We start from the raw sequence: 27,347 nt of genomic DNA, 5'->3' as shown, positions 1-27,347 counted from the left end.
GACAAGCTACCTTGTGGCATAATAAATGAAGAAGGCATTCTGGGATGTTGACTTGTACACAGGAGGAGAAGATGGTGAACGTAATACAAAGATGAGGGGTTTTGTTTTGGGTGGAGAATGGGACCTCAACAAGATGAGGATGGGGGCAGTTGGAAGTATTATGAGATTTCAGGATATATAAAAGGAGAAAGGATATAAATAAGAAACATGGGGCATTGAGGGTAAGCAGAACTTGGTGTTCAAGCAGGAGGATGACAATTCTGGCATGCCGATGTGTCTCTCAAGAAGGAAGCACATGATGATATTATAGGATTTCAGTATTAGAAACGCTGGATGGATGAACATTGCTTTCCAATCAAAATCCCTTAGTATGTAGGGAGCAGATAGGAGATTATCTTGACCATCCATCCATATTGTAAATCCTTTTGAAATACCTTCCGGGCTCTAGAAGGACCGCTGAGAACTTCTACTGGGATCTGATCTCTCCTGAGATCAGTTGGGATTTGTTTTATTCTCTGTAACAGAAAATTAGGAAATAGCACTCAGTTTTCCGTTGACACCAGACATTCGATCTCCTCTTGGAGTTTGGTTGTTTATGCTTCTTGAAGGGAGGCACTCCCCACGGTGCCCAGCTTTGCGCCTTGCTGGGTGCTCCATCAACATCTGTTGCGTAAGCATGAGTAGCAGTGAGCAGACGGAGAGCAGTTCTTGGATCTTTGTGTGTATATAGCGGGATCCTCAGTTCACACCATGGTGGGGTGCCCATCCATAGGAATGGCCTAGGGGTGAGAATAGACCGCTTGACCTGGGGAGGCGGTGTGGGAAGAGGACTGCTGGAATGTTGAGAAATAATCTTTAGGTGGGAGTTTGTAATTATTATGGGATGCTTTGGGGTGAACTAAACTTTATGTGAAATGGCTTATCTGGCCAGTATGCTATTTGGGTTGGTCTTGCTCAAAACTCAACTGGAGGTAAGTGTCTGGAGAACACCTGGATTTTGGTGGGATTGGGTGGGGCCCTAGGTTGACTCTCAGTTCCTGCGTGTCTGGAAATGATGGATGAGGGAAGCTAGGGTCCATCTTAGACATCAAGAGGCTTTGTGCCAGGACACTGCTTTGGCTCATTAAGGGATGAAGGTGTGTACAAGTTGGGGTGGGGGAGAGGGCAATGTGGGTAGCCTGTTTCATCCTGGCTGGTGTGGGTGTTAGAATAGACTGACAGCCTTGGAGACAGGGGAGGTATGAGTATGAATATTATGGGATGCCTGGCTGGAAAGGTAGAGGGGTGGTGGAGTGGAGATGAAGCATTATGGGATGTGACTCTGGGTTGTGCTGGGAGTATTATGGTATGTCTGGTTGACCACGGGTTCTTTGCAATTATTATGGGATGTCAGGGTGGGGGTGGGGGAGTAAAATTATGGGATATCTTTCCAGTGCTAGAGGAAAGGAGATTAGTTGTCCCTCTGTGGGGTGACAGTAGGGCTCTTGATCATTATGGGATATCTCTTTGATAGGGGAGGAGTGGTTATTACCGGCTGTGGACTTAGAATGAATGTGTGAAGCTTGGGGGTCGTGTTGTGAGGATCTAGCCGGCAGGGGCCGAGGGCAGCGCCAGGGGGTTGGTTATTATGGGATGTCAGTATAGAAGGTGGGAGACTGATTATTACGGGATGTGTGTGGGAGGAGGCCGAAGTGTCCGTTGTGTGTGGGGGGTGAGTTTCTGCCTATTATGGGATATCAAACTGGGGGTGGATGAACAGTGGTTATTATGGGATGTCTGTGGGGGATGGGGATTGAGTATTATGGGATGTGAGGCTGAATGGCTGGGAGGGGTGCTTATTATGGGATGGCCATGGGGAGGGAGAGGTGACGAATTATTATGGGATGTTAGCATTAGGGCCAAGAGTGAAGAAGTTGGCAAAGGATGGCTATTATGGGATGTCTGGGGGGGTAAAGGGTTAGTTGCAAAAGGTCGGCAATATCATGAGATGTCAACAGCCCTGGCATATATGTGTATGGAATGTGTGTGCGTGGGGGTGGTGGGGGGTGGTGGTGGGGGTGGTGTCCGTGTGTATTATGGGATGGCCAGGGGGTGGGTGGTTGCCCGGGTGACACGCGCGCGCGCGCTCGAGGGGGCGTGGTCAATGGTTGCCGGAGCGACGAGGGGGCGGGGGTTGCCCGGGAGACCTAGGGAGGAGGGTGGCGGTAGTGGAGGGGGGGTTGGAGTTGGTTGAGGTTATTATGGGCTGTCCGTGGGGGGGCGGGGCCTGTGCGGTGGGATTTCCCGGCCGGTGTTTCGGGCCCTTTAAGAGGCGACGCTGGAGCCGGAGCCATTTTCCCCCCTTCGGCCGCGGCAAGGAGGAGCCGGAGCGGGAGTGACACCGGGCCGGACCCAGCGCGACCTGCGGCGGCTCTGGGGTGAGGAGAACGCCGGGTTCACAGAGAGACAACCCCTCTCAGCCCGACCAGCCTCGAGGGTCCTCCCTCCACCCAGCCGCCCCTCGGGCGTCCCCGGACCCGCGGACCGCCCCCTGCCTGGGGAGCCGACCCTGCCTCTCCCTTTCCTGCAGGGCGCCCAGCCCCCGCCCTCGTCCGGCCCGAGTCTCGCTCCCCGCGACTCCCACCTCGGGCTTGGCCTCCCACAATGCCCGGCGCCCCCCTCGCCCTTTGCTCACTTGCCCCCCGGGACACGTGGCCCGGCCCCCTGCCCGGTGGGAGCTCCGGCCCCCCACGCCCCTGCCTCCAGCCCCCTGGAGCGCCGAGCCTCCACGCCCCCTCGTCCCCGCGGCTCCTCCGGAGAACCCGAGTTGTCCCAGAGGACAGCCTTTGGAGAGCTACCCTGTCTGGGGACTGGCCCCTCCCCAGGCGCAGGGAGGCGCCCCCCCCACCCCCCAGTGACCTTGTGTCCCCGAGCGCCTCGCCGCCGGCCGCCTCCCCCGGCCCCCCCGCGCCGCGGCCACTCGGACCCCTTCCCCCGTCACGCCCGGCTCCGTCCAGCGGCTTCTCCCCTCCCCACGCCGGCACCGGCCTGCCCTCGGGGGCGCCGCTCCCTCTCGTCTGGGGGGCTTCAGCCGGGGAGCCGGCTTCCGGGCTGCCCCCGGGAGCGTGGAAGTAAAGTTCAGCCTGAGTGGTTCGGGTGCCCTGCTCGGGTGGCTGTGGGGCGGCCGGGGGTGGGCGGAAAGCGCGGCGGGGTGGGGGAGGGGGCCGTGCGCGTCACTGACTGTTCTCTTTCTCTCCCCCCTCCCCCGCACAGTGACTCGGGCCAGTGTCGAGGGCCCCAGGCCGCAGGCAGGAGCAGCTGGGCCAATTCCCTGGCCGGGAGCGGAAGGGGATGGCGTCGGGCCTGGGCTCACCGTCCCCCTGCTCAGCGGGCAGCGAGGAGGAGGATATGGATGCACTTTTGAACAACAGCTTGCCCCCTCCCCACCCAGGTAACAGCTTCCCCAAGGGCCCCGGGCAGGAAGGAGTCTTCTGGGCCCTCCCTGGCGACTCTGGTGCGGCAGGGTTGAGTTTCTGGGCTTTCTCTGTGCAGTCGGAGGTGGAGGGCATCCGAAGGGAGTGGTTCCCTTCTGCGGAGCTGTTGTGCGAGGGGGCTGGAAGCCATGTGCCTTCTGGGCTCCGCGGACCGCGATGCAAGCTTGCTGCGCTGTCTTCGGGAATGCTGTGCAGATCCCGGTTGAGGGAGCTCTCCGGGCTGGCAGGCTTTGCCTGGCGTGGGTCCTAGAAGGAATGCAGGTAGCTGGGACCCCTGGAGGCTGCGCGGCGGCGGCGGCGGCGGTGGTGGTGGCGGCGGGGTTGAGGATTGCGGTTGGAGGAGACCAGCCGGGCATCTCTTCTAGTAGGATCCTGTAGCTGCTGCTGTGGAAAGGAAAGAGGGAGTGCGGGTTACTCTCTGATTATTTTTAGCTTCTGATCAGTTACCGGCTTTCTGTGCAGTTTCAATCGTGTGAAGTTTGAATTGCGCTCCTCAGCTGGGATCTAGAGCGCGTTTAGTCAGGCAGATTTTTGGAATGTTGAGTGAGCCTAGGGGTAGGATGTCATAGCCTGCAGGATATACTAGGAGGAGCAAAAAGAAGGAAGGTGACACCCTGGGCACCCCTCTTCCCCTGGCAAGTGGACTTAATCCTGGCTTTTTTCCCAGGAGGCTTCTGCCCTGTGCAGGTAGCCTGGGGTTTGGGCTGGTGGTGTGAAGTGTTTGTGTCGGTGTGTTGGGGGTTGTGCTGGTCTGTGTTTTGGGGTGGCTCCTCGGACTGGCTGAACCCCAATGGTTATAACCAGCCTGCATGATTGGCATGGCTCTTGTCTGTCCCCAGCTGATGATGGATGTCATGTTTCTAAGTGGATGTCTCTCTCCTCTGTCCTTCGTTCTTCAGAGCGCTTAGCTAAATCACCTACTTGTTTCCTTGATCATTTTTTTTTAGTTTAGTTTTTTTTTTTTACATGTCATTTCTTTTCTTTATCTTCCTTGTTTATATTTTTATTTTAATTCTGGAGCCTGCTGGTCCTGTTTTTGTTTCCCATCAAACATCTTTCACTTTTGCCTTCTCTTTCCTTAGCTCCAGCTGCAAGTTGAGGTGGTCTGGGAGAGATGTTTCCACATTTGGCACTTTCTAAGTTGGAAGTCTTCACTTCAACCTGAGGCCACTTAGGAGAGGGTCAGTCTTCTTACTGAATCTTCAGCTGTTGGGATAAGAATCTTAGGCTTGAGTCTCATCACCGTGTAGGGCAAGGTGGTAGATTTCTGTGCTATGGCCCAAGGTGGGGGTAGGGTGGTGCTAGTGGTGAGGCGGTCCCATCCTTTCTGTGCGGGGCATGAGAAGCAGCAGTGCCACCCAGCCAGTGTTGGTTCCACATCTTGGCTTCCCATTGGCCCCTCGGTCTGGGGCTGCCCCTGTGTTGATTGGGAGCCTGTGGGCTCCCAGGGTGAATTCTGCCCCAAGCTGTAGCGTGACCCAGTTTTTCCACTTGCCCCACCCCATTCCTGCCCCTTTCCCAAATCGTTCTCTATATCTCAGCCAGTTTGCCGCTTGCCGTGTCAGCACATCTGCCTGAGAAGTTTGAGGGTCTTAGGTGGATGGAAGGGTGTCCCCTTTGCCTCCGTGAGTTTGTCGTTGTCTCTACTTCCAGCTTTTACGGAGGCGTGGCTGATTGGGAAGGGGGGCGCCACGGGGATTGCTGGGGAGAAGCCCTTAAGAAAATGTTTCTTTCTGGTGAGATCCAGGCTGGTGTCCCATTCCCAAGGGAATGGGAGGGGCTGTCTTGCCTGGCCTGATCCTGGGCTGAGAGGGAAAGGGGGGGGCTGATGGTGCTTTGTCCAGCCCAGTGCCGCCTGTTCCCTAGTGTCTGCCTCGCACAGGAAGGGCGGAGTCAGAGGCATTTTAGGGCCCGTTCTGGGGGTCAGGAGCAGAGAGCGGGTATAGGAGAAAAGGAAGCGTTCTGTTGTCCACTACTCTCTAGGTGCTGCTCCTTTTTCTCTGTGTTGGATAGGTGGATACCTCTAATCTGTTAGCGGTGGTCTAGGATCTGTGGCCTGCTCTCTGGTAGAGGTGATGAGGAAACTGAGTTTCAGAGGCGTCTTGTGGGCTCCCATTCCTCAAGGTAAATCTTTTGGGTGTCAGAAGGAAGGTTGTGTGCTCTGACCACAGCTCCACTGAACCCTCGTTAAATTCTAAGCTCTGATGATTGAAAGCATAACGATTGAGGGAGTAACTCAGCCCCTCACATGGTGTCACCCTTCAAGGTGCCTTGGGTTTCCTTGCCTCGGACATTATTAGAACGGCCTCTTGAGAACAGTGTCATCCCACAGTAGGTGTTAGAAGGGGTGCCGTTTGGACCTGGGGCCAGGTGGTAATTTGGGAAGTCTTCTGTGAGAGGGTAGCCTTTCCCCGGCTACCTCTCTCAGCCGCACCCCCTCCCCTGCCACTTCCTGTCTGTCCTCTGTTGGCAGCTGGGTGCCCTGGGTTGGCTTCTGTGGTCAGGAGCCATTTTCCCTCTCCTCAGTGGGTGAGGCATTCCCTCCTCTCCACTCCCTTCCCACCCCTCCCTCCTTGGGGGGGGGCGGTGGCTTGGGAAGCAGGAGGGGAAGGAGGAGGGAGCCGTGCGCTGGTGTGAATGTCTGTTACAAAGGAAGCTGCCTCCTGGCCTCCTCCTCCCCCTCTGTGCCCCTTCCCACCTAGGCCTGCCCAGGAGCGCTCAGTATTACCCCAGGCTTTGTGTGCGCTCCCAGCCAGGGAGGAGGTGGAGCCAGATGGGGGGAGGAAGGGGGGGGATGGTGACAGCTGGGCTGATTTGGGCCCCTGGGGAGAAGAGGCTCCTGACCCAGGAGAAGCTGGGGAGGAGCAGTAGAGCTGGAGATGGGGAAAGGAAATCAGCTTTGGGAGTGGGCGTGACCCTGGGCTGGCGCCGGAACCTGGGGCTTGGGGGTTCTGGTGGTTTTGCACAGTGATGAGCCAGAGGGCTTAGTGAAGGGTGTGGTTTCTGGGACCCTCCAGCAGGTACTGTTCTGGGAATGTGCTGAGGGTATATTCTTTAGTTTTTGCCTTCCGCGGAGGACCTCTTATTCTCATTTCCTGGTTTATGGAATACTTGGTGGCTGGTTATAAGAGGACTAGGCCGATTTCTCTTACTTGGTTAACTGTATGCAGCTTGATTCAGCTGCGCTGGTGAACACATAGAGGACTCGTGTTAGGGATGAGGGAGAGGAGGCAGGGGTCTGGACAGCTGCCCGAGGTGGGCCTGGTCTGGCCCGGCAGGCCTATTTCAGGCATATACAGCTCTCTCTTTGTCTGTTTTTGTCCTGAGTATCAGCTTCCTTCTGTGGCGTGTATAGCAGTTCTCTTCAGTGGAATCTGGGACAGGAGGTGGGGGAATAAAGTCTAAAGCTCTGGATTGGGCTCTAACCTTTTGCTATTGATCTTTTCCCTGCCTATCTTTCTTTGCCAAAATATATGTAGAAAACGAAGAGGACCCGGAAGAGGATTTGTCAGAAGCAGAGACTCCAAAGCTCAAAAAAAAGAAAAAGCCTAAGAAACCTCGGGACCCTAAAATCCCTAAGAGCAAGCGCCAAAAAAAGGAGGTGAGTGGGTGACTGGATGTTACGGGCAGCAGGAGGAAGATGGGAGGTGCTCTGTGGAGGGCTGGGGCCTTCGTGGCTTGCCCTGGGGCGGTGGGCCAGGTCCTGGGCGTGAGCCGCAGGGCTGTCCTGAGGTCAGCATGTGTGTAGCATGTGTGTGTGTGTCTCCCTCTCCCCCTTCCCTGCTCCAGCGTATGCTCTTGTGCCGGCAGCTGGGGGACAGCTCTGGGGAGGGGCCGGAGTTTGTGGAGGAGGACGAAGAGGTGGCTCTGCGCTCAGACAGCGAGGGCAGCGACTATACCCCTGGCAAGAAGAAGAAGAAGAAGCTCGGACCTAAGAAAGAAAAGAAGAGTAAGTCCAAGCGGAAGGAGGAAGAGGAGGAGGATGACGAAGACGATGATTCAAAGGTGCCTGGACCTCCGTCCTCTTCTCTGTGCTTCTGTCCTTTGTTTTCCAGACACTCTGCTGCCCTTAGAATGTTTTCTCTCCACCTGTTTCTAATGATTTCTTCTTAGCCCTCTCACCCTGGACTTGCCAGCCATAGCTGCAACTCAGACCCTCCTAGCGGGGGTGGGGGCACTAGGAGTCCGGCTTTGACTTTGCTGTCTATGCAGGAGCCGAAATCATCCGCTCAGCTCCTGGAGGACTGGGGCATGGAAGACATTGACCACATGTTTTCAGAGGAGGATTACCGCACCCTCACCAACTACAAGGCCTTCAGCCAGTTTGTCCGGTAAACAGGAGGGTCTTGGGGGCAGGAGATGGAGAGCGCTTCTGTAATCTCTTCTCATTTCCCCCGCCTCCTTTATTTTTAAACTTTGTCTCCTTTCTGTTCCTGCCATTTTCCCCCCAGACCCCTCATTGCTGCCAAAAACCCCAAGATCGCTGTCTCCAAGATGATGATGGTTTTGGGTGCGAAGTGGCGGGAGTTCAGCACCAACAACCCCTTCAAAGGCAGTTCTGGGGCTTCTGTGGCAGCAGCGGCAGCTGCGGCAGTGGCCGTGGTGGAGAGCATGGTGACGGCCACTGAAGTTGCACCTCCTCCGCCCCCTGTGGAGGTGCCTATCCGCAAGGCCAAGACCAAGGAGGGCAAAGGTGACATGGGGCTCAGTGGGAGTGGGGACTAGCGCGGGCTTGGGGTGTCGAAGTTCGAGGAAGCGCGGGCGCGCTATTCTGTCGGCCCAAAGATGGAAGCTAGGAGGTGGGAATGAACCATGGATTAGGAGGGAAACTGGGGAAGCTGGCCACGTAGAAATAGTTTAGGTGGGGAGTATTTTATTGGGTTGGCCAAAAAGTTCGTTCTGTTTTTTCCATAGGGTGGCTCTAGTAGCACTTAGTTGTCTTTAACTTCATTCAAAACAGTTTCGTTGGGTTGTATTGTGACAGCTGTCGTATCAGCGTGCATTTAAAAAAAAACTTACCAAAACTGGTGAATTTTTGTGTAGCCATTTTAATATTGAAGATGGAAGAAAAACAACATTTTCGACGTATTATGTTTTATTATTTCAAGAAAGGTAAAAAGGCAACTGAAACGCAAAAAAAGATTTGTGCAGTGTATGGAGAAGGTGCTGTGACTGATGGAACGTGTCAAAAGTGGTTTGCGAAGTTTCGCGCTGGAGATTTCTCGCTGGACGATGCTCCACGGTCGGGTAGACCAGTTAAAGTTGATAGCGATCAAATCGAGACCTTAATTGAGAACAGCCAACGTTATACCACGCGAGAGGTCGCCGACAGACTCAAAATCTCCAAAGCAAGCGCTGAAAATCATTTGCACCAGCTCGGTTGCGTTAATTGCTTTGATGTTTGGGTTCCACATAAGTTAAGCGGAAAAAATCTCTCGACCATATTTCCGAGTGCCACTCTTTACTTAAACGTAACGAAAATGTTGCGTTTTTAAGACAAATTGTGACAGGTGGTGAAAAGTGGATACTGTACAATAATGTGGAACGGAAAAGATGGCGGGGCAAACGAAATGAACCACCACCAGCTATGCCAAAGGCCGGTCTTCATCCAAAGAAGGTGATGTTGTGTATATGGTGGGATTGGAAGGGAGTCCTCTATTATGCGCTCGTTCTAGAAAACCAAACGATTAATTCCAACAACTACTGCTCCCAGTTAGACCAACTGAAAGCAGCACTCGACGAAAAGCGTCCGGAATTAGTCAACAGAAGATGCATAATCTTCCATCAGGATATTGCAAGACTGCATGTTTCTTTGATGACCAGGCAAAACCTGTTACAGCTCGGCTGGGAGGTTCTGATTCCTCTGCCGTACTCACCAGACACTGCACCTTCAGCTTTCCATCTGTTTCGGTCTTTACAAAATTCTTTTAATGGAAAAAATTTCGATTCCCTGGAAGACTGTGAAAGGCACCTGGAACAGTCCTTTGCTCAAAAAAGATAAAAAGTTTTGGGAAGATGGAATTAGGCAGTTGCCTGAAACATGGCAGAGGGTAGTGGAACAAAACGGTGAATACGCTGTTCAATAAAGTTCTTGGTGAAAATGAAAAATGTGTCTTTTATGTTTACTTAAAAACCGAGGGAACTGTTTGGCCAACCCAATACCTTTCCCATGTTCTGCTCTGTGGTGTGTATTTGGATTGTATGATCTTACCTGCTTTCTCCTGATTTAGGTCCCAATGCTCGGAGGAAGCCCAAGGGCAGCCCTCGTGTCCCTGATGCCAAGAAGCCTAAGCCCAAGAAAGTAGCTCCCCTGAAAATCAAGCTGGGAGGTTTTGGTTCTAAGCGTAAGAGATCCTCGGTGAGAGGCCAGCCCGTCCCCTGGTGAGGGTGCCTTAGCTCACGGGGAGGATGTGGTCTTAGGTTAGGATTCAGGGTTCACGGTAGGTGCATAAGGATGTGGGGAGTTGGCCATAGAAGAGGTGACTAGGCTCCCTTGCTGGGATTCCAGCACCCCTAGTAAAAGGGTGATCCCTTCTCCACTCTCTCCTTCCCCTTGGCCTGAACCTCTAACCTTCTCATCCTGCCAGAGTGAGGATGACGACTTAGATGTGGAGTCTGACTTCGACGATGCCAGTATCAATAGCTACTCAGTTTCTGATGGTTCCACCAGCCGCAGTAGCCGCAGCCGCAAGAAACTCCGGACCACGAAAAAGAAAAAGAAAGGTGTGTTTCTTTTCTGCATCAGTATGTAATGGAATGCGGGGGAGCGATTGGGGAAGCATCTCCCTATGGAGATGGGGGTTGGGTTTAGGGGGGTGGGGGGAGGTAGGTTTTTTCTAATAACTGGGCTTTCCCTCTTCCTTGCCTAGGCGAGGAGGAGGTGACTGCTGTGGATGGTTATGAGACAGACCACCAGGACTATTGTGAGGTGTGCCAGCAAGGCGGAGAGATCATCCTGTGTGATACCTGTCCCCGAGCTTACCACATGGTCTGCCTGGATCCGGATATGGAGAAAGCTCCCGAGGGCAAGTGGAGCTGCCCACACTGTGTGAGTGCCCGGCTGTCGTGGCCCTTGGGGACCCTCGAGCGGAAGGGTGGGATGATGAAACTCTTTCGGGCCTGGGTGGGGGTAGAAGTGGTGGCGTTGCTGGCTACGGGCTTTGGGAAGCTTTCAAAGGAATGATGGGTGCGGTTCAGACGGGGTGGGGGGGTGGTAGTAATCTGACTCTGTGGTCCTTGACTGCAGGAGAAGGAAGGCATCCAGTGGGAGGCTAAAGAGGACAATTCGGAGGGTGAGGAGATCCTGGAAGAGGTTGGGGGAGACCCCGAAGAGGAGGATGACCACCATATGGAATTCTGTCGGGTCTGCAAGGACGGGGGGGAGCTGCTCTGCTGTGACGCCTGTCCTTCCTCCTACCACATCCACTGCCTGAACCCGCCCCTTCCAGAGATCCCCAACGGAGAATGGCTCTGCCCCCGCTGTACGGTGGGTGCCTGGCCCCAGCCGGCGGAGCGATGCGGGAGGTGTGGTCCAGCAGCAGGGTTTACCCCTCTCACGTGTAGGTGTCGTGAGGCTGAGGTGCAGGAGAGGTCACTGGAGAGCTCTAGGCCTTTTAGCCCTGAGGCACAAATTTCCTTCCTCGTATAGTCACGGGATACCTTTGTCCTGGGAAACTGTAGGACTAATTTTGAACAGAGGTGATGCTTTGCCAGCTCTCCGAAGTAGGATGGAGTGGTGTTCTTTTAGCCCAGAATATCCTTTCCTGTCTTGACACCCAGTCTCGAGGTCTTGGTAGCTTGATGATATAATAGGGCCACTGAATGCTGTTAGATTGCTTCAGAGAGGAATTCTGAGCCCCGGGTCTGTGACTTTTCTGTGACTACTTGTTCTGGGTTATTGTTGAAGTCTAGCTACTGGCTCTGTTAGGCAGATAGGAGTGATGATGTCTCACAAATCCCGGATGAAGTCCAGAAACAGAGGGAATTCTGTTCTTCTCTCCTGGGATTAGGGTCCTGGGATTCGGTCTTCCTTGAAATGAGGTTTTAATAACCCTTTGATGCGGTGGAGGCTGCCTGTGGGCTGTGCAGTGGTAACGATTCGCTGTCGGGTCGTCTCTTTTCCTCTTAGTGTCCAGCTCTTAAGGGCAAAGTTCAGAAGATCCTAATCTGGAAGTGGGGTCAGCCACCGTCTCCCACACCAGTGCCTCGGCCCCCAGACGCCGATCCCAATACTCCGTCCCCCAAGCCCTTGGAGGGGCGGCCGGAGCGGCAGTTCTTCGTGAAATGGCAAGGCATGTCCTACTGGCACTGCTCCTGGGTGTCTGAGCTGCAGGTAAACCTGGGACGGAGCAGATGTGGGGCTGCAGTGACGAGGGCGGTGAGAGAAGACAGCCTTGTGGGCAGAAGGAGTGGGTGTGACTCCTCGGTGGCTTCTTTCTCTTTCCGCTTTCGCAGCTGGAGCTGCACTGCCAGGTGATGTTCCGGAACTATCAGCGGAAGAATGATATGGACGAGCCTCCCTCGGGGGACTTCGGTGGCGACGAAGAGAAGAGCCGGAAGCGGAAGAACAAGGACCCCAAGTTTGCGGAGATGGAGGAACGCTTCTATCGCTACGGGATAAAACCCGAGTGGATGATGATCCACCGGATTCTCAACCACAGGTGGGGGTGGGGGGCCGCGCGGGGCGTGTCGCGGGCACATGCCGGCGGTGGGCAGCGTACCCGCGGGGGATCAATTAAGGGAATGGATGTTACCGGTAACTTACGCTTGGATGAGACACGCAGTGTGTTATTAACTGACTGAGTCCTGGTGTTTGAGCCGTAGACCGTAGATGAGAGATCATTTTTGGTGCAAAGACTGCTTCTGAATACGTGTGGTGTCTGGCCTCCTTAGAGGTCTGGTTTTTGAGAGGAGCAGAGCAGCGTGGCCTTCTGGCTCTGAGGGTTTTCTCTCCTTGACCTTGCAGCGTGGACAAGAAGGGCCATGTGCACTACTTGATCAAGTGGCGGGACTTGCCCTACGATCAGGCATCCTGGGAGAGTGAGGATGTGGAGATACAGGACTACGACCTGTTCAAGCAGAGCTACTGGAACCACAGGTGAGGGACTTGGGTGAGTAGAGCTGCTGCTCACTGACTGGGAAGGACTCCAGGCAGCTGCGTGACGCGTCTTGTCCTCTTTAGGGAGCTGATGAGGGGTGAGGAAGGACGGCCAGGCAAGAAGCTCAAGAAGGTGAAGCTGAGGAAGTTGGAGAGGCCCCCTGAAACCCCAACGGTTGACGTGAGTCAGCAGGAGAGAGAGGGAGGGCAGTTTGTCGCGTAGGATGATGTATGTTGTGCGCTCCAGTCTGAAGGCGTGATCTCAAGTGATCACTGTAGCTGAGTTGCTTCACACAGACTGCTTCCCTAGTTCTCCACATCTCTGTAAATCAGGGGAAAAATACTAGGATTACTTTATTTTCTCTCTTTCTCATCAGAAAAATAAAAACATAGATGTTAGTGTTTATATGACTCAGGAGGTGTTACGTATGGAGGGGTCACGTAACCGAGCTTTTGTGAAACTTATTTTGGAACCTGGGTCTTCTGACCCTTAATTCATGGCTCAATTCTTCCGGGGTTTTGTGTAATATAAGGTAAGTCTGGTTAAGGTTAGACAGATAAATCTAGAGGGGGCATAGGGTCATTTATCTGGTGGTTCCTGACCAGTAGAATTTACTGTACTGCCAAGGAGACTATGATGTGTCTTTCTTGGATGTCTGTGGAACCAAGATCTCCATCTTGCCTTGCTTCCTGGAGGATCCTAAGTAAAACACAAAGTTACAGTAACCATTAAGCATCTTTTTCCCACCATTTTTTGTGGCCCCCTCGAGTAGGATCTAGTGAGAGTGTGTCAGGAGGAGGCAGCTGCTGTCTTACGGAAGGAAGGGAATTCCTGGCCAGCTCTTGACTTCTTTATTTCATCCTTCAGCCAACAGTGAAATATGAGCGACAGCCAGAGTACCTGGACGCTACAGGTGGAACCCTGCACCCCTATCAGATGGAGGGTTTGAACTGGTTGCGCTTCTCCTGGGCTCAAGGCACCGACACCATCTTGGCCGACGAGATGGGCCTTGGGAAGACCGTTCAGACCGCAGTCTTCCTCTACTCCCTCTACAAGGAGGTAGGAGAGCTGGGCCTGTGAGTTTTTGTGTGGGTATTTTGTGTTCGTGGTCTTCTCTTACACTCTGAGGAGACAGAAAAAGGAAGAAAAAAAATTGGTCTCTGGCCCTGGAGAACAGTGTTGAGTGGCAGTAAGATAGACACAAGTACCCAGAGACAGACTGGAGGGGATGGAGCCGTGGGTGGGATTAGCGGTGGGTGCCTGGAGCCTCGGTCCTGGGGGACGGATATGCGCGGAGACACGCAGAACTGTGGGTAGAAGCAGTGGAGAGACGCTGCGCGGCGGGTGCGCTGTAAGCTCCCCGCGGGGCAGGCAGGGCGTGTTGGTACATGGAGAGGGGAGGGAGAGGAGCCGCCGTGCACACGCCCGTCCTCCACCCATTCCGGGGCAGGGGCAGGGTGGGCGCTCGGCTTGCGTGTGGGGCCCTCAGTCCTTACTCTCCATCTCCTCTCCTTCCTCAAAGGGTCATTCCAAAGGGCCCTTCCTAGTGAGCGCCCCTCTCTCTACCATCATCAACTGGGAGCGGGAGTTTGAAATGTGGGCTCCAGATATGTACGTGGTGACCTACGTGGGTGACAAAGACAGCCGTGCCATCATCCGAGAGAATGAGTTCTCCTTCGAGGACAATGCCATTCGTGGCGGCAAGAAGGCTTCCCGCATGAAGGTACCTCAGCGGGAGGGAGACCCACCCTCGGAGAGGGGAGTTGTTGCTCTGGGCCCCTCGTGCCCCGGTCCCCGGGGTGAGGCGAAAGGATAATGGCCGGGAGGAGGGAAACCCCCCCGGAGCCCCTTGACTTGGCCTATACCGGTGGAGTTGGACAGCAGTGACCGGGTTGCCTTCTTGTGCAGAAAGAGGCATCTGTGAAGTTTCACGTGCTGCTGACGTCCTATGAGTTGATCACCATTGACATGGCCATCTTGGGCTCTATTGACTGGGCCTGCCTCATCGTGGATGAAGCCCATCGGCTCAAGAACAATCAGTCTAAGGTGAGCGGGGCCGGGAGGTATGGCCTCCAGTTTTAGTGTTCTAGTACCACCTACTCACTAAGGGGAGACCTAGGAGGACGGGAAAGGGAGAAAGGCTCTCTGCCTTCCTTCCTCACTCGTGATAGATCACCCTTGGAGGCCAGGCCTTGAAAGTAAGATGGAGGGCTTCCCTGGCGGTCCAGTGGTTAACAGTCCGCGCTTCCATTACAAGGGGCACGGGTTCAGTCCCTGGTCAGGGAACGGAGATCCCGCATGCTGCACGTTGCGGCCAAAAAAAAAAAAAAAGAGTAATGGGAAAGGCGGTAAGCGGGAACAAAGGGAAGGTGGGGATGGGGGCGTAACTGCTGGGCGGCCAAGCAGAAGTCTGTGGACGTGTGCCGGAGCCCTCTTCTTACTGAATTCCACCTCTCTCTCGCCTCACCAGTTCTTCCGGGTCTTAAACGGTTACTCGCTCCAGCACAAGCTGTTGCTGACAGGGACTCCGTTGCAGAACAACCTGGAAGAGTTGTTTCACCTGCTCAACTTCCTCACCCCTGAGAGGTTCCAGTGAGTGTGCGCTTATCCATAATCGGCTCCGAACTCTTCTAATTCTTCCTTTTGCCCGTTTCCTATGTCACTTGCCTCTCTTCCTTTCCCCCTCTCCAACAACCTTTTCCTTTCTCTTTCTGAAGCAATTTGGAAGGCTTCTTGGAGGAGTTTGCTGACATTGCCAAGGAGGACCAGATTAAAAAACTGCATGACATGCTGGGGCCTCACATGTTGCGGCGGCTCAAAGCTGACGTGTTCAAGAACATGCCTTCCAAGACAGAACTGATCGTGCGTGTGGAGTTGAGCCCTATGCAGAAGTGAGTCTGAAGGGGCGGAAGCACTGGCTCCGTTTTGCAGACACACTTACACACCTGCCAGTCCGCACGGTGCTTCCTAGTCTTCTCCATACTCCGCCGCAAGGCGTGTGCTGACAGGAGCCAGCGAGGGCTAAAGAAACCTGTTGCCAGGTTGCTGGGGCCCAGAGTTCTGTTCTTTTCTTTTCTTTAATTTTTAACATCTTTACTGGAGTATAATTGCTTTACAGTGGTGCGGCCCAGAGTTCCTATTGAGTTAACCCTTACCTTGTTTAAAATGATGACGGTGGCGCTTCTTAGGTTTCCTCAGCCCCAAAGTGAGATATGTTGGGAAGAGGATCCCAGACGCTGGGACTGCATTGTGAGTCACATAAAGGCTCTTGAGCATGACTTACCTTGCCGTCTTGCCCGCATAGGAAATACTACAAGTACATCCTCACTCGAAACTTTGAAGCGCTCAATGCTCGAGGTGGCGGCAACCAGGTCTCTCTGCTGAATGTCGTGATGGATCTTAAAAAGTGCTGCAACCACCCGTATCTTTTCCCCGTGGCTGCAATGGTACGTCGTGCCGCCTCTTGTTCCTCCCTGGGCGGGAACTGCTCCACGTGGGGTTCCTTTCAATGTTTTTGTCTTTGTTGCTTCTTTCCTCAGGAGGCCCCTAAGATGCCTAACGGCATGTATGACGGCAGCGCCCTGATCAGAGCCTCTGGGAAGTTGCTGCTGCTCCAGAAGATGCTCAAGAACCTTAAGGAGGGGGGGCACCGTGTGCTCATCTTCTCCCAGGTATCGGGAGGGAGCTTCTGGGGGTAGCAGTGCACAGCTCAGTGACATGGGGGAGGGATTGTCATCTGATTAATCCCATAATTAAACTATGCTCGTTTTCCAGATGACCAAGATGCTGGACCTGCTAGAGGATTTCTTGGAACATGAAGGTTATAAATACGAACGTATCGACGGTGGAATCACTGGGAACATGCGTCAGGAGGCCATTGACCGCTTCAATGGTGAGAGGGAAGGAGTGGCTTTGATCCTGGCGTCCTCACTCACGCCTCTGGACCCATCACTTGTTCTTGAGCATCTGCTTTTCTGTGTAGTGGTTTAGGGTCTTTTGTCAATTGATGTGGAAGAGTACTTTTGAACGTCTTGATTGGAAGGATGTATTGGACTATTGCTAGGAGATTGTTCATTCCCTTTGGAGTCTTTGTTCTTTCTGCTAAAAAGAAGGGCACTTTATTTAACCCTCCACATTGCATCTTGAGGCCCAGGACGGACCAGGACTTAGCAAACCCAGGTGGCAAGTTAGTGGCAGGCTTGTCTCAGTAGCCACTACCACCTCCTCTTCTTTTTTTTTACTTGTTAATTTGAAATAATTGTGAACTTCAACTTCAAAAAAATAATACAGAGAGTTGGTGTATACGCTTGACCCAGCTTTTCTTAATAATGACTTATATAACCACAGTACAATGATCAAACCCAGGGAATTAACGCTGGTGTCATACCGCTGCCTAAGCTGCAGACTTGAACTGAACGTCACCACTGTTCCTGTGTCAGGATCCAGTCCCGGATCCCACGCTGAGCGCGTAGTTGTTGTTTCTCTTCCAGTTCTTCCTTCTTTCCTTTCCTTCCATGACATTGATAACCTTTGACGACGACTGGTCAGCTCTTTTGTAGAACGTCTCTGCTTTGTCTGATGTTTTCTCATGGTGAGACGGACACTAGACATTTTGGGCAGGAATCCCAGAGAAGTGATGCTGTGTCCCCTTCAGTGCATCATTCCCGGGAGGACGTGATGTTGATAACGTTCCACTGCTGGTGTCAACATTGATCACTTGGTTTAAGGTGGTGTCTGCTGAATTCCTCCCATGTAAAGTTACTCTTTTTTTTTCATTGTGATTGATACATATCTTGAGGGAGATACTTGAGACTGTGGTGACATCCTGTTTCTCCTTAAGCTTTCACACTGATTTCAGTATCCATTGGTGGACCTTGCTTATGAGTATTACTTACTAATATTATTAGTTTTGTGTTTGCCCAATGAGGTGGGTTTTTTTTAAATTCAAATATAGTTGGTTTACAGCGTTGTGTTAATTTCTTTTGTACAGCAAAGTGATTCAGTTGTGCATATATATACATTCTTTTTTTTTTTTTTTTTTTTTTTTTTTGTGGTACGCGGGCCTCTCACCGCCGTGGCCTCTCCCGTTGCGGAGCACAGGCTCCGGATGCGCAGGCTCAGCGGCCACGGCTCACGGGCCCAGCCACTCTGCGGCACGTGGGATCCTCCCGGACCGGGGCACGAACCCACGTCCCCTGCCGATTCGGCAGGCGGACTCTCAACCACTGCGCCACCAGGGAAGCCCAAGATCTACATTCTTTTTCATGATGGTTTATCACAGGATGTTGAGTACAGTTCCCTATGCTGTGCAGTAGGACCTTGTTGTTTATCCGTTCTGTGTACAATAGTTTGCATCTGCGAAGGAGGTTTTATATTTCTGATATTCCTTAAACATTTATTGACTGGAATTCCAGAGACGCCGCTAATGGTGTTTTTGGTTCCTCTCTTAGCACCAGGTGCTCAGCAGTTCTGCTTCTTGCTTTCCACTCGAGCTGGGGGCCTTGGAATCAATCTGGCCACTGCTGACACGGTTATTATCTATGACTCTGACTGGAACCCCCATAATGACATCCAGGTGAGCAGAGGTAGCAGCCTTGGTCTGCAGTGACATTTTGGAAATGCACAGTGTTCTCTGTGAGGGCTCCATCCTCTGGGATTAGTTGTTTCAGGGGGAAACAACAGATTCTTTTCAAATGTCTTTTACCTTATTGTAAGCCAGAGAGTTTGGGTTAGCTGTGGTCCTATTTTGGGTAACAGGATAGGGGGTGGTATCTGGGGGTAGAGGTGCAAAGGGAAGTTTTGTGTGAGGGCAAAGCTGCAGCTCCTGCCTCATGCTGGATTTAACTTATTATGTGGAAGTCAGGGCAAGAGTAGAAGTAAGGAAATAGGATTACTTCAGTTTTTGCCTCCGTTTTGCGCACACCTCCACCAGGCCTTTAGCAGAGCTCACCGTATTGGGCAAAATAAGAAGGTGATGATCTATCGGTTTGTGACCCGTGCGTCGGTAGAAGAGCGCATCACGCAGGTGGCAAAGAAGAAGATGATGCTGACGCATCTAGTTGTTCGGCCTGGGCTGGGCTCCAAGACTGGATCCATGTCCAAACAGGAGCTTGATGACATCCTCAAGTTTGGCACTGAGGAGCTATTCAAGGATGAAGCCACAGATGGAGGTGAGCTAGGCAGGAGTTTGTTTTGGTGTGGGCCTTGGCTTCTCTAAAGGGTATCTTTGATGTCTAGGGTCCTGAGACTCAGACCTAGGGTCCTCTGGGACTTGCTTTTTCCACTGCAGCTGCTGACGTTAACTGGGGGTATGGACCCCTGATTCTTTATAGGAGGAGACAACAAAGAGGGGGAAGACAGCAGTGTTATCCACTACGACGATAAGGCCATTGAGCGACTGCTGGACCGGAACCAGGATGAGACAGAAGATACGGAATTGCAGGGCATGAATGAATATTTGAGCTCATTCAAAGTGGCCCAGTATGTGGTGCGAGAAGAAGAAATGGGGGTGAGTATGAGTCCAAAGCAATGCTGTGCTTGGTGATTGGTCCAAAAATTGGAATTGAGACCACGATGGTATTTGAGATGAGAAGAAACCATCTGTAGGCAAATTAGTACATTGCTGAATTGATATACCTCTTCCTGTGAAGAGAAATTCTGTAACATATGAGCAAATCACATTCTCATCTTTGACGTGGCTGTCCAGCCACTTTTCACACTCAAAACACTTGTATTAGCTCTTCTTTTTTTTTTAAATAACTATTTTATTTTTATTTTTGGCTGCATTGGGTCTTTGTTGCTGCTTGTGGGCTTTCTCTAGTTGTGGCGAGCAGGGGCTCCTCTTCGTTGCCGTGCGCAGGCATCTCATTGTGGTGGCTTCTCTTGTTGCGGAGCACGGGCTCTAGGCGCGCGGGCTTCAGCAGTTGTGGCTCGCGGGCTCTAGAGCGCAGGCTCAGTAGTTGTGGCGCACGGACTTAGTTGCTCCGCGGCGTGTGGGATCTTCCCAGACCTGGGCTCGAACCTGTGTCCCTTGCATTAGCAGGTGGATTCTTAACCACTGTGCCACCAGGGAAGCCAAGCCCTATATTAGCTCTTCTTTATCAGAATCTCATCTTATTTTCTCTTATGTATTTTATTAGCCCTATAAATAAATTTTGGATTGCCATCTCAAGTCTCTCTGGAGAAAAGGTAGGAGATACGATACATACTTAGCCTATCTCCCTGTGCTTCCCCCCCCCCCCCCCGTGCTTTTTAAAACTTTAGAATTGTTTTCCCTTTTTGTTTTCTTGGGTTTTTTTTAGTAGAAAACAAAACATACTCAGTTATAAATGCTTGCCCTCTCTAATGAATTTTTTCCTCCTAATGATATCTAGGGTGTAAAATGAAAAAAACATTGCTTTCTCTTCTGGTCCTCTTGTAGCACACCCAGGTCAGGGTTCTACGAATGGGCGTCAGTTTCTGGCGGTCCTTTTGCCATCTTTTCTCATCCTTCCAATTCAGAGCCATCCGTCTTGTTGTTATTGTTGGTTTGTTTGGTTTTTTTGGTTGTATTTTTCTGATACGTATTATCTTTGTTCTTGAAAGGGATGCTACTAAACTTCAGTTGGGTGTAACTGTGGCTGAAAAGTCTGACAGGTCTACAGACCAGTAGTATTCAGTCAAAACTGCCCTCCTGTCGGGGTGGTGACCGCACATGGGAGGGACTGACTGGGGCAGAACGTGCCAAGTGGTTGGAAGGGAGGAGTGGCACTCTCCCTCCCGCTGACGACCGCTCCTGATGACCACACAGGTAGAGACAGCCCTCTTATTAGTGGCTGAGGCTGCGATTTACTTTATAATTTTTTTTTTTTTTTTTTTTTTTTTTTTTTTGCGGTACGCGGGCCTCTCACTGTCGTGGCCTCTCCCGTTGCGGAGCACAGGCTCCGGATGCGCAGGCTCAGCGGCCACGGCTCACGGGCCCAGCCGCTCCGCGGCACGGGGGATCCTCCTGGACCGGGGCACGAACCCGCGTCCCCTGCATCGGCAGGCGGACTCCCAACCACTGCGCCACCAGGAAAGCCCTATAATATTTTTAAATGTTATTTTATTTTTTTTTGAATTTCATTTTATTTTATTTTTATACAGCAGGTTCTTATTAGTTATCTATTTTATACACATCAGTGTCTACGTGTCAGTCCCAATCGCCATATTCATCCCCCCACCCCCCCACCGCCCACCGCCTTTCCCCCTCGGTGTCCATATGTTTGTTCTCTACATCTGTGTCTCTATTTCTGCCCTGCAAACTGGTTCATCTGTACCATTTTTCTAGGTTCCACATATATGCGTTAATATACGATATTTGTTTTTCTCTTTCTGACTTACTTCACTCTGTATGACAGTCTCTAGGTCCATCCACGTCTCTACAGATGACCCAATTTCGTTCCTTTTTATGGCTGAGTAATATTCCATTGTATGTATGCACCACATCTTCTTTATCCATTCGTCTGTCGATGGGCATTTAGGTTGCTTCCATGTCCTGGCTATGGTAAATAGTGCTGCAGTGAACATTGGGGTGCATGTGTCTTTTTGAATTATGGTTTTCTCAGGGTATATGTCCAGCAGTGGGATTGCTGGGTCATATGGTAGTTCTATTTTTAGTTTTCTAAGGACTCTCCATACCGTTCTCCATAGCGGCTGTATCAATTTACATTCCCACCAACAGTGCAAGAGGGTTCCCTTTTCTCCACACCCTCTCCAGCATTTGTTGTTTGTAGATTTTCTGATGCCCATTCTAACTGGTGTGAGATGACACCTCATTGTAGTTTTGATTTGCATTTCTCTAATAATGAGTGATGTTGAGCAGCTCTTCATGTGCTTCTTGGCCATCTGTATGTCTTCTTTGGAGAAATGCCTATTTAGGTCTTCTGCCCATTTTTGGATTGGGTTGTTTGTTTTTTTAATATTGAGCTGCATGAGCTGTTTATATGTTTTGGAGATTAATCCTTTGTCCGTTGATTCATTTGCGAATATTTTCTTCCATTCTGAGGGCTGTCTTTTCGTCTTGTTTGTAGTTTCCTTTGCTTTGCAAAAGCTTTTAAGTTTCATTAGGTCCCGTTAAATTTTATTTTTTGAATAGATAGTATAGCCCTCCATATCTGTGGTTCCTCCCCATCTGCAGATTCAACTGACCATGGGCCATGTAGTATCGTAGTACTTACTATTGAGAAATATCTGCATATAAATGGATTCATGCAGTTCAAACAACACCTGTGTTGTTCAAGGGTCAACTGTAATTCACCTAGTTCAAAATTCAAAAGCTACAGAAGTATCTCTTTCCTACTCCAGCCCTTTGGCTACCTAGCTCCCTCCCTGGGAATAAGTGATATTTATTTTATAAATTATTTTATGTGCACACAAATTACATATATATGTATATATACATACACATGTATATACACACGAACGCCTTTTTTCCTTTTCCTTTTAAGGAAAGTAGTTGTTTTTTTTAATTGAAGTATATTTGATTTACAATGTTGTGTTAATTTCTGCCGTACAGCAAAGTGACTCAGTTATATATACATTCTCTTATTTTATATATACTCTTTTCCACTATGGCAGTTCCCTGTGCTCTACAGTAGGACCTGTTGTTTATCCGTTCTCTATATAAAAGCTCACATCTGCTCACCCCAGCCTCCCACTGCATCCCTCCCCCAACCCCCTCCCCCTTGGCAACCACCAGTCTGTGCTCTACGTCTGTGATTCTGTTTGTTACGTCGATTCATTTGTGTCCTATTTGAGATTCCACATATAAGTGATATCATATGGTATTTGTCTTTCTCTTTCTGACTTACTTCACTTAGTATGATCATCTCTACTTGCATCCATGTTGCTGCATAAGGAAAGTAGTTTCTTATACATGACATTCTGTATTTTACTTTTGTCCACCTAATAAATCTTGGAAGATTTCGTCCAAATCAGTACCTAAAGAGCTGCCCCCCCTCCCCACCCCTTTATTCGCTGTATAATATGTCCTTGTGTGGAAGTGCCATAATTTATTTACTTAAAAAAATTGAGATATAATTGACATATGCCATTATACTAGTTTCAGGTGTACAACATAATGATTTGATATTTGTATATTTTGTGAAACGGTCACCCCGGTAAGTTTAGTCGCCATACACAGTTATACGTTTTTTTCCTGTCAGAACTTTTGAGAGCTGCTCTTTTAGCAACTTTCATACATGCAGTACGGTATTAAGTGTAGTTACTATGCTATACATAAAATCACCATGACTTATGTATTTTATAACTGGAAGTTTATACCTTTTGACTCTCTTCACCCTTTTCACCCCCCATAATTCATTCAAGTTCCATAATGATGGATATTGAGGTTGTTTCTAGTATTATGCTGTTAGCAGCAGCTTAATTCTAATGTAAGGGATTTGGAATTAGTGGTCCTAAACAATCTGAAAAAAAAGTAAGACTTTCAAAGGAGCATAAACATTATTGGGATATAAGAGGATATATATAATTTTTTTTCACAGTTGGTAAACTTTTATGAAGCTTATGAAGAACAGAAAGGGCTTATGGCCCTTCTACTTTATCTCTTGGGAAAATCTTCTGCAGTATTTCAGAAGCTTCTCCATTCTACCTTGTTAAGGCTGTAACCTCTCTTTTCTTCATTTTACTGTCTTGCAACTGTATATGCATCAGTAAAAGGGGTTAAAAGAAAACATCCTGTCTCTTCATCCTTCTCTTGTGATAACAGCTCTATCCTATATTTTTCTTTAGTTATTTTGACTGCTAATCTAAACATAGTTACGAGGAACCTCGTCCTGTCAATTAAATGTCTTTTAAGCTCTTAGGTCCAGGCAGGCCCAGCGCGTATTTCAGAGCCCAGCCATGCAAAGGAGCTAGCAGAACGGGGACTGTGAGGACCAGGGGCGGCTGGGGGGGCTGACTTCGGCACCCCTGAGCCCTGGCCCTCCCTCTGTCCCAGGAGGAAGAGGAGGTAGAACGGGAAATCATAAAACAGGAAGAAAGCGTGGATCCTGACTACTGGGAGAAATTGCTGCGGCACCATTATGAGCAGCAGCAAGAAGATCTGGCCCGCAATCTGGGCAAAGGAAAAAGAATCCGTAAGCAGGTCAACTACAATGACGGCTCCCAGGAGGACCGAGGTGTGTGTGGCCGGCCCCGCCCCCCACCCGTGGGCCGTCCCACTAGAGCAGTGGGCCCCGCTCATCTGCCCTCTCTCCCTCCAGATTGGCAGGACGACCAGTCCGACAACCAGTCCGATTATTCAGTGGCCTCAGAGGAAGGTGATGAAGACTTCGATGAACGTTCAGAAGGTGAGGGCGCTGCCTCTCTGCTGGACTGTTAAAATACTGCCTCGCCCAGTACCGCCGTCAGGCTTGCTCACGCATCCTCTGCTTCTTGCAGCTCCCCGCAGGCCCAGTCGCAAGGGCCTGCGGAACGATAAAGATAAGCCATTGCCTCCTCTGTTGGCCCGTGTTGGTGGGAATATTGAAGTAAGTACCGTTCCGTTCTAGGGAAGGTTGGGTGCCCCCTGCTGTCGGGTCTTTGGTGGAGTAAGGTCTACCCCTTCTCTCACCTAGGTTCCTTCTCCCCCCAGGTTCTTGGCTTTAATGCTCGTCAGCGAAAAGCCTTTCTTAATGCGATTATGCGATACGGGATGCCACCTCAGGATGCTTTTACCACCCAGTGGCTTGTGAGAGATCTGCGAGGCAAGTCAGAGAAAGAGTTCAAGTAAGTTGAGAGCCAGAATGACTGATGTAGAGCAAGGGCTTTTAGTCTCTGGTCACTAGTGCAGGCTGTGCAGGAAACCGGCTGTCTCCTCTGCTGACGTCGGCAAGCGAAGCCGTTGGTGATAGGGTTCCTTGTGCTCCTCGCTCCCCTGGAAGAGGACCTGGGACGCGGTGTGGGGTCTGGAGGCCGGCTTTCAGCGCGACGGCGGGCTTTACCCCAAATGGAGCCGTGGTTGTTGTCTGGGGTGACGCCTGACTGCGGGTGGGAAAGAATCTGACCTACGAGTTGGCATGATTGCTGTTTAACCCATTTCTCTATTTGTTTACCACAGGGCTTATGTCTCTCTTTTTATGCGGCATTTATGTGAGCCGGGGGCAGACGGGGCCGAGACCTTTGCTGATGGTGTGCCCCGAGAAGGCCTGTCTCGCCAGCACGTCCTTACTAGGATTGGTGTCATGTCCTTGATTCGCAAGAAGGTGAGCCCTGAACCTCCCTCCATCGTTCAGGGGTTTCCAGGTGAAACTGGAGAGCCAACAGGAAAGGAACCTAGATGGAATTGGGTCTTCAGCATCTTGTCCCATTGCTGTAGGTTCAGGAGTTTGAACATGTTAATGGGCGCTGGAGCATGCCCGAACTTGCGGAAGTAGAGGAAAACAAGAAAATGTCACAGCCAGGGTCACCTTCCCCAAAGACTCCCACACCCTCCACTCCAGGAGACACACAGCCTAATACTCCTGCACCTGCCCCACCTGCTGGTAAGTCTGCCTGGACTGCTGTTTTCTCTCCTCTTCTTCTTGTCCTGGCCTTTGCTTTTTCTGCTTCCCTGTACTCAATTCTAACAGGGGCATCTGGCAGGACACACAGCAATCTCCCTCTCAGTTTAGGAGGGCTGTCCTAAGAATAGGGCTGGCTCTTAAAGGCGCGAGAGGACAGTTTAAGATGAGACAAACTGAGAAGGTGTGATCTTCTCTCTGATCTGGGCCCTTCTTCCTAATGAATGTCTATTGTTGGTGTGCAGAGGATGGGATAAAAATAGAGGAAAATAGCCTCAAAGAAGAAGACAGTGCAGAAGGAGAAAAGGAAGTGAAATCTGCAGCCCCTGAAGCCACTGTGGAGGTAAGACTGGATGCCACACCAAAGGCAGATGGATAAGCCTGTTCTTCCTCTTGGGTGCTGGCCTGTCTGCTTCAGCGTCTTTCTTCTTTCCTTTGAAGTGTACACAGCCCACTGCCCCTGCCTCAGAGGACGAAAAGGTCCTTGTTGAGCCTCCCAAGGCAGAGGAGAAAGTGGAAAAGGCAGAGGTCAAGGAGAGAACAGAGGAACCAATGGAGACAGATCCCAAAGGTACGCACATTGTCACACACTACAGATCCCTGTGAGCCACAGTTGCTCTTGGACTTGCAGCCCGGCTGGAGGGAAGTCCAGAGGAAGTGACACACTGAAGAATCTTGTACCCTTGATTTTAAACTGTGGGCTTTTTCTCTCTCAAGACATCTTTTCTGACTTTCCTCATCAAGATTTAGGTTCAGGATATAGTGTAGAACAGAGGAGAAAACACTTCCTTAGATATGCTCTCAGTGCCATCTGTTCTCCCAGGTATTGCTGATGTGGAGAAGGTGGAGGAGAAGTCAGCAGTCGATTTGACTCCCATTGTGGTGGAGGACAAAGGTGGGTGTTTGGAGAAGCTGACTGTGCTTCTAAAAGGACTCTAAAGCGGAAAGGAAGGACTCTATCTCTCGGACACCCCTCCACCCCCAGGTTCCCCCATCCATACCCATATAATCATTTTATCCCAAGCTAAAAGACTCCACCTCTCCCCACACGTGGCTGTCAGTGGGCCAGTGGCACCTTTTCCTGGGTTTAAGAACACGTCTGTGGAGGAAGGGTGGAGGTGGTTGGGTATCTTGTAGCATATGGTGCTTTGTATGGGTAAGGGCTATGGTGCTGGCTTCTGTCTGGAGCTGACATTTTTCTTCTGCGTGTCCTGTAGAGGAGAAGAAAGAAGAAGAAGAGAAAAAAGAGGTGATGCTTCAGAATGGAGAGACCCCCAAGGACCTGAATGATGAGAAGCAGAAGAAAAATATTAAACAGCGTTTCATGTTCAACATCGCAGATGGCGGTTTTACTGGTATGCAAAAGAGGGGCCCACTGGGGTTAGATGGATTCGAGGTGACACCGGGGTTGTTGTCAGAAACCAGGGTACGGAAACTTTACCTCTCCTAGAGAGAATGCCGGGCTGACTGCACACCCCCCTGGGGTCCATGTGAGAAAGCCAGAGGCATGTTAGGTTGGTATCTGGGGACCAGGAATAAGAAGCTTTTTGAACCCCCACCGATGTGTGCCTTCCTTTTTCTCCCCAACCTTCCCTAACCCCCTCTCCAGAGCTGCACTCCCTCTGGCAGAACGAGGAGCGGGCGGCCACAGTCACCAAGAAGACGTACGAGATCTGGCACCGACGGCACGACTACTGGCTGCTGGCCGGCATCATACAGTATCCTTTGCCCGGGCCGCGGCCCAGGTCCCTGGCGAAGGGTCCTTAGGGTCCGCAGTGGAAGTTCTCAATTTCCTTGTTTCGTTTTTCCTGAGCAATTCATTTTCCAACAGCCACGGCTATGCCCGGTGGCAGGACATCCAGAATGACCCGCGCTATGCTATCCTCAATGAGCCTTTCAAGGGTGAAATGAACCGTGGCAATTTCTTAGAGATCAAGAATAAGTTTCTAGCCCGAAGGTTCAAGGTGAGCAGGACGGGGAGGAATACAGCGTTTGAAGTGGCAGCCTGTAAAGTGCAGAAGGGACTAAAGGAGGGAGTCTGCCCATTCAGCCATGCTGATTATTGTGTTCTCCCGTGCACTTCGCTTTGTATTCTGGGAAAGGCTTTGCTCCCAAGTATCTTAAATATTAGAGATCAACACGTACAGACCTGAAGGTTAACCAGTTGGTTAAGGGCTGAAGATGACTGTGCCTGATGCATGACACAGACCAGTCAGTGCAGGGGGTGTGCTGGGGGAACACGGTAGGCTGGAGTG

At 51.1% G+C, this 27,347-nt stretch overlaps 1 protein-coding gene and 1 non-coding gene across 4 annotated transcripts in view; both read left to right on the top strand.

Annotated features, from left to right (window-relative positions):
* Nucleotides 1-2,161: 2,161 nt before the first annotated feature.
* Nucleotides 2,162-27,347, top strand: part of CHD4 (chromodomain helicase DNA binding protein 4) — a 30,322-nt gene continuing 5,136 nt past the window's right edge. Inside the window, exons 1-37 of one of the 3 annotated variants that reach the window (XM_059082615.2) lie at nucleotides 2,162-2,417; nucleotides 3,253-3,430; nucleotides 6,953-7,074; nucleotides 7,284-7,478; nucleotides 7,686-7,804; nucleotides 7,925-8,166; nucleotides 9,704-9,831; nucleotides 10,061-10,196; nucleotides 10,343-10,521; nucleotides 10,720-10,959; nucleotides 11,602-11,805; nucleotides 11,928-12,133; nucleotides 12,439-12,570; nucleotides 12,655-12,751; nucleotides 13,439-13,630; nucleotides 14,094-14,294; nucleotides 14,480-14,617; nucleotides 15,042-15,163; nucleotides 15,289-15,462; nucleotides 15,876-16,017; nucleotides 16,111-16,242; nucleotides 16,346-16,463; nucleotides 18,022-18,146; nucleotides 18,504-18,741; nucleotides 18,904-19,079; nucleotides 23,550-23,730; nucleotides 23,815-23,901; nucleotides 23,993-24,081; nucleotides 24,186-24,319; nucleotides 24,651-24,795; nucleotides 24,909-25,074; nucleotides 25,338-25,435; nucleotides 25,534-25,663; nucleotides 25,916-25,987; nucleotides 26,310-26,447; nucleotides 26,702-26,810; nucleotides 26,924-27,056. In XM_059082615.2, coding sequence (XP_058938598.1) covers nucleotides 3,331-3,430; nucleotides 6,953-7,074; nucleotides 7,284-7,478; nucleotides 7,686-7,804; nucleotides 7,925-8,166; nucleotides 9,704-9,831; nucleotides 10,061-10,196; nucleotides 10,343-10,521; nucleotides 10,720-10,959; nucleotides 11,602-11,805; nucleotides 11,928-12,133; nucleotides 12,439-12,570; nucleotides 12,655-12,751; nucleotides 13,439-13,630; nucleotides 14,094-14,294; nucleotides 14,480-14,617; nucleotides 15,042-15,163; nucleotides 15,289-15,462; nucleotides 15,876-16,017; nucleotides 16,111-16,242; nucleotides 16,346-16,463; nucleotides 18,022-18,146; nucleotides 18,504-18,741; nucleotides 18,904-19,079; nucleotides 23,550-23,730; nucleotides 23,815-23,901; nucleotides 23,993-24,081; nucleotides 24,186-24,319; nucleotides 24,651-24,795; nucleotides 24,909-25,074; nucleotides 25,338-25,435; nucleotides 25,534-25,663; nucleotides 25,916-25,987; nucleotides 26,310-26,447; nucleotides 26,702-26,810; nucleotides 26,924-27,056 — 5,340 coding nt within the window. In that variant the 5' untranslated portion in view covers nucleotides 2,162-2,417; nucleotides 3,253-3,330. Of the gene's footprint in view, nucleotides 2,418-3,252; nucleotides 3,431-6,952; nucleotides 7,075-7,262; nucleotides 7,479-7,685; nucleotides 7,805-7,924; nucleotides 8,167-9,703; nucleotides 9,832-10,060; nucleotides 10,197-10,342; nucleotides 10,522-10,719; nucleotides 10,960-11,601; nucleotides 11,806-11,927; nucleotides 12,134-12,438; nucleotides 12,571-12,654; nucleotides 12,752-13,438; nucleotides 13,631-14,093; nucleotides 14,295-14,479; nucleotides 14,618-15,041; nucleotides 15,164-15,288; nucleotides 15,463-15,875; nucleotides 16,018-16,110; nucleotides 16,243-16,345; nucleotides 16,464-18,021; nucleotides 18,147-18,503; nucleotides 18,742-18,903; nucleotides 19,080-23,549; nucleotides 23,731-23,814; nucleotides 23,902-23,992; nucleotides 24,082-24,185; nucleotides 24,320-24,650; nucleotides 24,796-24,908; nucleotides 25,075-25,337; nucleotides 25,436-25,533; nucleotides 25,664-25,915; nucleotides 25,988-26,309; nucleotides 26,448-26,701; nucleotides 26,811-26,923; nucleotides 27,057-27,347 lie in introns of all 3 variants that reach the window. The other 2 variants (XM_067008623.1, XM_067008624.1) reach the window with 2 other exon arrangements.
* On the top strand, nucleotides 25,114-25,253 carry LOC131767528 (small Cajal body-specific RNA 11). Its single transcript, XR_009338736.1, has one exon. It is a non-coding gene; the product is annotated as a small Cajal body-specific RNA 11 (non-coding RNA).

This window comes from Kogia breviceps, chromosome 12 (genome assembly GCF_026419965.1).
Source record: "Kogia breviceps isolate mKogBre1 chromosome 12, mKogBre1 haplotype 1, whole genome shotgun sequence".
In the NCBI taxonomy this organism is placed as follows: Eukaryota; Metazoa; Chordata; class Mammalia; order Artiodactyla; family Physeteridae; genus Kogia; species Kogia breviceps.
Note: the sequence above shows the minus strand (reverse complement) of the source record. Positions and strands in the feature narration are given on the sequence as shown.